This window comes from Halyomorpha halys, unplaced genomic scaffold, assembly GCF_000696795.3.
Source record: "Halyomorpha halys isolate HHAL.00 unplaced genomic scaffold, Hhal_1.1 Scaffold1147.1, whole genome shotgun sequence".
NCBI lineage: Eukaryota > Metazoa > Arthropoda > Insecta > Hemiptera > Pentatomidae > Halyomorpha > Halyomorpha halys.
Window position 1 is genome coordinate 149,104 of NW_027105529.1, and position 9,246 is coordinate 158,349.

The 9,246-nt window shown below is 37.7% G+C and overlaps 1 protein-coding gene across 4 annotated transcripts in view; it reads left to right on the plus strand.

Annotated features, from left to right (window-relative positions):
- Nucleotides 1–7,891, plus strand: part of LOC106688529 (zinc finger protein 711) — a 36,175-nt gene extending 28,284 nt beyond the window's left edge. For all 4 annotated transcript variants that reach the window (XM_067051713.1, XM_014433024.3, XM_014433027.2 and 1 more), the window contains one exon: nt 6,230–7,891. In XM_067051713.1, the coding sequence (XP_066907814.1) occupies nt 6,230–7,161 (932 nt within the window). In that variant the 3' untranslated portion in view covers nt 7,162–7,891. The remainder of the gene's footprint in view (nt 1–6,229) is intronic.
- The last annotated feature ends 1,355 nt before the right edge of the window (nt 7,892–9,246 follow it).

Sequence of the window (9,246 nt, forward strand, 5' to 3'; positions counted from 1 at the left end):
GTGGATTAACCTTTTGACCTAGTGGATTAACCGTCGACCAGTGTTTATTTTACATATTATTTGTTTATTTGTAAATTATTTTAATTTTCATAATTTCAGAATTTAGCTGACTATTTTATTTTTATCTGAAAGGCTTTTTTCATTTTTACTTGTATATTTTGTTTATGTCAGTTTTTAGTTTTTTTTTACCATGTTTAAATTGAACCAAATAAATGTTTAATGCCTTCCAACAAAAAGACATGGTCGATTTGAGGTGGCTTTAACACCTTTTGTTATTTTATGTTAAATAACATGTTCCAAAAATATTTTGCAAGATTATTTCTTCTCAAAATATAAAAGTAATTGTATCTTTCTTCTTATTCAATTTCTATCTGTGATCAAGAAGTAAATATTAGTTTTAATTCTCTTTTGTAGTTTTCATTTCTGAAAAAGTAACTTCAGATAGCTTTATACAAGAAATTGGGGATGCATTACTCCAGTAAACCTATTCTCGTGTGTATTACCAGATTTGATGATTTTGTTTATTGTCTGATTGTTTTTAATTCAATACAATAGTAATTCAGAACCCACTAATATATATATATAACTTAAGTATTGTTGAGTGAAAACAGTGAAAAGGGGATGAAATGACTCTCACAGATTCCAGAAATAGAATGCTCTTTATTGAATCCAGTACTTCTATATATACATGTCAGTCAGCTGTCTGACTCGATCAGCTGATATGACCAGTCAGCTGTTATTGTGCTTCAGCCGTAACTCTCCCCCCCCCCACCAGTTAACGGACAATCCTTGTAAACTTACACTGCATATTATTATAACATATAAAACAATTGAAAGCTATTTGTAATGAACTATAGCCAGTAAACAATAGTCATACAGTACTCGTAAATCCCATCATATACATAAGAAAAATACATATATCAATAGCACATATATAAAATTGCCTAAACTTAATCCTATATACATAAATTAAACAAAAAGAACGAGAAGAACTGTTTGTACAATAATATGAAAAAGACTATATTTACAAAAAATATGAAATTTATATATACAAAATTAACAAAGAAACTAGAGATAAAAACAAAACAAAAAATAATAAAATAAAATAGATACATTTCCTGTAGTCTAATTTCCTTGTGGCAATATGAGGACACTATGGTGTGATTACCGGAAGTTTTTGCTGTTCAATGTGGACATTTCTCCACTTTCTAAGTTCTTTGACGCTTTCTATTGTAACGATATTATGTTCTCGAATAATGATCACTCTAAATGGGCTCTCATACCTTTGCAGCTCCTTCCCTCTATTAGTCCCCACTTTCCTATATACCACTGTCCCAATATTTATTTTACCCATCAGGTCTCTGACATTCAAGTTATGTTTGGCCACTCTTCAACTTTTTTCCCTGCAAATCGTGTCTGACTTTTGTTCACAACTTTTGCAAGGCCATCACATTCTCTGGCAAAGTACCATGGTAGACCCGTCCACGCCCCCTCATCCCAAAAAGAATTTCGAATGGGGCGAACCCCATGACTGTGTGTATGGAGTTGTTGTATGCTGCGACTGTCCGTTCCATCGCGTCATCAGGCTCTAGTCCTCTTTCCAACTGGTACACTCGTAGGTGGTCACTTAGAGTGCTATGAAGCCGCTCTATCCCTCCGCGGCTCTTTGGATGTTAAGGAGTGGTTAGGTGCCACACCACTTCCAATATTCTCATTTCCTCTCTGATGGTTGCATTGTCAAATTCTCTCCCACTGTCGGAAGAAATTCTGTCGGGGATGCCATAAAATTGAAACCATGTCCGAAGGGCTCGTGAAACCGCCTCCGCTGATCTGTCCTGCACCGGGTATGCCATGGTCTCCTAACTGAATATATCATTAATTGTGACCCACTTATAGCCTTTCCAGGTGAAATAATCCATCTCTAAGTCACTGAGCGGCACATTCGTTGTAGGGACCTCTTCTTGAGCTGCACGTCCTGAGGCACACCTCGCATTTCCCGAGAATCTCTTGGATTGGGCGTTTCATGCCACACCAGAAATATTTGCGCCCTAATGCTTGGAGAGTCTCGTTCAGCCCACGATGGTTAGTTTTTCCTTGGTAATAAGCCAAGGTTACATCCTTTTGATGTTCCGGGTATCCCAGGGTATCTACAATTGATGTGCATCGAATAAACGATCGATCAACGCCGATCTTTTCCGTTCTCCATAGCCGCTGGATCTTTTCCCATACCATCGCATTTCCAACATATAAATGATGGATCTTACCGGCTTTGGATACTTCTTTCAGTGCTCTGCATATTTGTCCTCTTTAACACCTGGTTGTGACCAGATAGTCGGAATGATACTACCACCGTACTTGTTCCGTTCCATCTTCAGCAAACCCGTGGTTTTTGTCTTCCAAATAATCTGGTACCTCTTGTTGTTTATAATATCCTCCATTTCCGTCGGTCTGTCATCGTTCGAACTTTCTTCTGCGGACGTTTCCTCCCTAATCTGGTTCTCTGGTGAGGCTGATTGTTGTTCTTCTTCCGGAGTTCACTCCCTCAAGAACTGCCCTCTAACTCCAGATGTTTCTCAATGGTCATCTTCTACTGCGTTTATCATGATCGCTCGCGAAAGCCAATCTGCTACAATGTTTTTCTTGCCAGGTTTGTACGTTATGTCCATGTTATACTGGCTCAACAGTTTCTTCCACCGTGTGACTCTCGCGGACGATTCCTTTAACTTCCCCACCCATTGCAAGGGCCTGTGGTCCGTCTGAACCCTAAATCGTCTTCCAAACCAGTAGTGTCGGAAAAGTTTCCAATTCCTAGTAGTTCTCGTTCCAAGGCGCTGTAACGTGCTTCTGCCCCAGTGAGTCTTCTACTAGCGTAGGCAACAGTACTTTCTCTTACCTCACCTTCCTGTGACAGCACCGCTCCCAGCGCGTACTCACTAGCGTTTGTTGTTAACTTCTGGAAGTCGGGAAATCTAGTACTGGTTCCTTCTGCAGCTGGTTTATACATTTACGAATATTGCTCTCAATGGCTACCTTTTTTTTATCAAATTATTAAGAGGTACCATATATTCCGCTATATCAGGGACGAACCGACGATAGTAGTTTAATGCCCTTTACAACCTCCTGATTCCTTTTATGTCAGTCGGCACCGCCATCTGAAGTAAGGTCGCTAGCTTCTGCACATCTGGTCTAACTCCCTCATGAGATATGGTATGTCCTAGAAAATTTATCTGTTTTTGTCCAAGTAATGACTTCTTCCAAGATAGTTTCAGCCCAAAGTCTCGTATCCTCTGGAACACGCTGTGTAGATGCTTCACATGGTCCTTATCCGATTTACTAAATACTAGGAGATCGTCCATGTAAACCTGGCGTACTGCTTCGTCTAACCCTCTCAAGAATTCGTTCATAAACCTGTGGCGTGTAATGGGCGCGTTCAGTCCAAACAGCATCCTCGTAAATTCGTAATGCCCCCTTTCGAAAGTAAAAGCAGTTTTGTGTTGGTCCTCTTGGTCCATACGAATCTCGTGATGCCCTACTTTCAAGTCTAAGGTACTAAAGATTTTAGCTCCTCCTAGTCTGTATAGGATGTCCTCAAACCTCGGTATCGGGTATTTCTCATTGAGCTTACGATAGTCGACGACCACCTTATATTTTTCCTCGTTCTCACCTGGAACCCTTTCTTCCGAACTGCCTATAACGGACTATTATAGGGTGACGTGCTGTCCACAATGATTCTTTGTCTTCTTAAGTTTTCGATTTCCTCTCTTATGTGCTTCCGGAGTGCCTGTAGGTATCGTCGTTCTTGAACATATGTCACTCTTTCCTGCTTTAGTGGAATCTCATGAACCGTCCTTTCTGTTGCACCTAACACTACTCCTTCATTATAGAAAATGTCGTCAAAGTCCTACTTGCGCCTTCCCGTCTGCTATTGTTTATTGGCATCTGTTCTTCTTCCGTCCGATTTTAATATCCCATTTCCCATTACTATTATTTATCCTAGCCCCCACTTTCTCTAAAAGATTACAACCAATAATCATCTGATAATCCCTGGGCATCCTACTCACTACATGAATTATTAAAATGCCCCCTTTAGCTCCTTACTTACCCAATCCTGTCTCTATCTCCCCCTCTACACTGCATGGTCCACCTAGAGTAATTAATTTACATTTGCAAACCTTTACTTGGAGTGTCTTTCATTCGCCGTTTAATTTCTCTAGTACTTCTCTATAAGCAATGGTGTTTGAACTGCCCGTGTCCACGAGACAGCTTACTCCTCCGTTCACTCGGATTATAGGCTGACCGCCCTCCTCTCCTTTCACGTGATAGTTTCTCAATGTGCGGTCGCCTCTCTGCTTACATCCTCCTCAGATCTTACATGTTTACTTTCCTCCTGGTCCTCGCCTCCATGCGCTTCCTCGGCTCCTTTGCTCATGACCATTCCTTTGCACATCAACTTCGTCTTCAGTTTCTGATGCTCCTGAAACTTCCGTCGACTCACTTGACGATCCGCTCAGTCTTTGCCGAAGGCTTTTCCTCCTTACTTGTTGGACATTGACCTCCATCGACTCGCCTTCGTCCGTATTCCTTCTTCGATATATGTATGGGCATTGCCGGATGATGTGTCCTTCGTTTCCACACTCGAAACACCGAGTTCGGGGACACTGGACCACCAGGTGCCCACTTTTACCGCAACCATGACACTTGCGATCTTCGGGTTCCTGGTTTTGCTTCTTCTGATCTTCTGCCCCTGTTCAGCATTTTCTCCTGACCGCTATACTTATACTCTCCTCTTCTCAAGGGCGGCGGAGTAGTCCTTAGTCGATTGTACAAAATCCTCTTCCATCCTGGTTCTTCAACATCCATTCTGGATTCCTGTTCTCGGGTGCTTGTGTCTATAAGTTCCTGAGCACATTCTACGAAGGAGCGTTCCCTCGGTATTCCCTCCTTCCCCAACTCTTTTTACAACTGAATCTTTAGTACATTGGATAGGAATTGCATCTGACCTTGTACCTGAATTGTCTCCATCATTTCGCTGAGTTTATCAGCAATTCTGTTGTAGCGTGCCAGGAGTTCTGCAACACACTGTCTATCAGACTGTCTTGGTTTCTTCATCTCTCTAACCATCATAAATATGTCCTCTTCTGGGGCCCACCTTCCTCCTCCAAATGCCTTTTTCAATCTTGCCTTGATTATGCTCCAGAGTGTCTACTCATCCGCTTGAATTTGATTAAGGATACTTATTTTCACCCTGCAAACGACTGCAGCCCTTAATTCCTCCGCATCCTCACTGTCGAGCAGGTGTTCGGCTGTCTTCGCATCTATTCGACAAATCAGTCGGTCACTCCCTTTAAGAAAATGGCTTAACTCCCCTGTCTCCCTGGTGAACATTTGATGGTCGGAAACTGCCTTTCTTAAGTCCTGGGCGGTTGCTGTGCGGACTTTGATCCATGCCAGCGTCGTGGCATGAGCTTGCGCTAGTGATACTTACGGTAGTGGCTGAATCTCTGCCGGAGGTGGGTTGTTGAAGTTCAGATCCTCAAGGTTTAGAACTGCAGCTCTCACTATTCCGCTATTGGCCATAATTTAGAGAGAACAAAGAAAAAAGAAATTTTTTTTTAGACTAAAAATTGTTTCGGTTTCTAAAGTTCCCGAGTTTCGGCACCACTTAAGTATCGTCGAGTGAAAACAGTGAAAGGGGCATGAAATGACTCTTACGGGTTCCAGAAATATGATGCTCTTTATTGAATCCAGTACTTCTATATATATATAGAATACATATATATATATATATATATATATGTCAGTCAGCTGTTCGGCATTCAGTCTGATTCTTTCGTTCTTTTATGATAGCCTTAAAATACACCATATTTTAATTCCCACGTGTTTTAATGAATTTTAGAAAATGCTAATAGGTTTTATAATGTACCAATAAACTTTTCTCCACTTTTCGATTAAAAAGAAAAAAAAATTAACCATCCTAACTTGCAGTTACTTTCAATTATATTATAAATTTCAGACTTTTCTTGCATAAAAAATGCAGAATATCAAAAAAAAGTCCAACATTTGGTGTAAGCTAAAGTAACCTTTTTTGATGTTATTTGAATATGTTACATAAACTTTTAAGAAATACTTTTTGATATTTTTTAAAATGGTTATTATCTAACTTAGCAATACTTTTAAATTCATGAAACATTTTTTTGTTTGTTTTTAATTTTGGTAATATTGTTTATAGGTGCCCAGGATTCACTCAACAAGGCCAAGATTTTTCATGATAAAGATAAAAAGGCTTATCAATGCCACCATTGTGGCTATGATGCAAAAAATAATCGTAATTTAAAAACACATATAATGTCTCATCATACAAGCGAGAGACCTCATCAGTGTCCTCACTGTGACTATAAAGCAGTAAGCATAAGTGGCTTTAACAGACATATAATGGCACGTCACACAGGCGAGAGGCCTTATCAGTGTCCCCATTGTGACCATAAAACGTTAACAGAGAGTAATTTAAAAAGACATATTATGGCCCAGCATACAGATGAAAAGCCCTATCAATGTACTCAGTGTGACCATAAAACTGTAACTGAATGTGATCTAAAAAAACACATCATGGCCCAACATACAAATGAGAAGCCTTATCAATGTCCTCAATGTGATTATAAAGCAGTACAAATTGGTAATTTAAAAAGACATATAATGTGCCATCACACAGATGAGAAACCTCATAAATGTCCCTATTGCGACTATAAAACAGTAATAGGAAGTCATATAAAAAGGCATATAATGGCCCATCATACATATGAGAAGCCTTATCAATGTCCCCATTGTGACCATAAAACAGTTACAGAAAGTGATTTAAAAAAACACATAATTGCCAGACATACAGGTGAGAAGCCTCATCAATGCCCTCATTGTGAATATAAAGCAGCAGAAGCCAGTACTTTGAAAATGCATATAATGGCCCGTCACACTGGTGAGAGGCCTCATCACTGTCCCGATTGTGATTATAAAACAGTTAGTAAAAGTGGTTTAAATCAACATATAATTACTCATCATAGAAGGGAGAAGGCCCTTAAATGTCCTAATTGTGACTATAGAGCAGGAAGAGCACGTGATCTAAAAAGTCACATAAAAGCTCGTCATACAGGTGGGAACCTTAATTAATAATCTGTGTCTATAAATTATAAGTTTAAGTCATTTAAAAACTCATATAATGGTGCATCATACAGGTGAAAGACCTTATCAATCTCCTCATTGCAATCTTTTTCATTATACTTTTTTTTTTTTATATTTTCTTTTATCAGAGAAAATAACCAGGAAATAATTCATCAAGTATAATGATTTCTTGTTATTACGGGAATCGACATACAACCCATTTTATGGTATGTTTTTCATTAAAGTGGATGATCCCAAGAACTACTGAGTGATCAGTTGTTCCTTAGCTTATCTGGGAAAAGCACAGTCTTTCTTAATATTGTTTCACACAAATATACCTTGGACCCATAGAAACCTTGTTCAACATGTGATGAAATTATATTGGAGGTATGCTATTATTTTTTGTACCGATACCTTCTAAAACTGAATAATGTTTGCCCAAATTATTTGTATAAAATCTTAAGAAATGGTTCTTAAATTATTATTTGTGTACCTAACTCAAAACCTCAAAGTTAGTATGGATACCTGTCCACTGAATATGACGCACTTTCTCCTGTTTGATAATGATAAATATACAGTAATGTTTTTTTAATTTTTTAATTGTGGGAAATATGAATAACATGCTCTCCTTATTATGTATTAATAATGTAAATAAATAATTTATAATTTATTATATTTGTTGAATATCAATGTTTATATGTATATATAAGCCATTTATTGTATTGGCTAATTCTACTTGTTGCTCACAAAATAAATAAATATTATTATTATCTTTAATCATTTATTCTTCTCAGATTTCTGTATTAATATCCTATTCCTGTATACTTCTCAGAAGACAATTCAAGGGAATGTAGATGGTATTGTGTTATTTGCTTACAATTTTTCCCGCAATCGAACATCATTGAGAAGAACTGCTTTTCAATGTGAGACCATTTGGTAAAGGTAGGGCTTCATACCATTTGGTAAGGGTTCACTATCATTATATCTAGGTGATGAGGTGTTTTTAGCTCTAAAGCAATTTCCTAGCATTTATTTCTTTCTTTATTTTTTTCTGTTTTTGTGGTAAGCAAGTTAGAGTCATCTCGAACAGCTATATTTATTATTCTGGTCATTTTTTATTTTTTGTATCAAGATGTATTTGTGTGAAGAGCCTAATTACTGCCACTGCACCCAGGTGTGCATGTAAAGGAAGTCATTCCATATTCTTTAAAGTGTCTTTGGGCAGTATAAAAATGTATTGTATATACATATGTATTATTATATGCATATATATTACATTATATACCTAAATAATTTTCATTAGAAGTGTTAAAAAAAAAACTGAAAACTGGAAAACTGAAGCCAGAATGAACTGAGCATTGCACTGGTAGCATACACCTCTCGGATAGTTCAGTATATTGCTGCTCACTTTCATTTTCTAAATCTTCTCAACTAAAATTTTTCTGCTCTACATGATCACAACGGAGTTTCATCCCTCCATTCAAAATATTCTGCCCTATCTTTCGGTCTGTAGTTTCATTCCTTCATCCAAAATTCTCTCTCTTGAACCACACTCAGTACTGAGCACTCATCCCGCCACCGTCGGTATCCCGTTTTATTCCCTCACAACCTCTAAATTCCTACAGATCATGCTTCTCATAAATATGCCCTCTCCTTCTCACGTTCCTACATCAATCTCGACATAATTATATGGATGTAATTAACAAGGAAGGAAACTAGGAAAAAGGTAATGTAATCTTGACAGGAGAAAGAACCCTCAAAACGCTAAAGAAAAATTATAATAAATTTCACAATTATTGACATATTAAGTAAATAATTTTCTATAAAAGAACAAAATTAGTTGTAAACGAATTTAAATTAGGTAATACTTGAATAAATAATATCATGTAAATATTATGATAAAGTTTTAAAATCAGAAACTATCTTCTTGTTTCTGCTTAAAGTTACCTCATGATATGCCCGATTCTTAAATCTAAGGAGCATTTACATCAACTATTAATATGCTTTTATTCCACATCACGTACATTCTGCTTCTCAATTCTTAGAAATATTTTCATTGAAGGTAAGTGATCTCTGATCTCATTTTGATTAAAC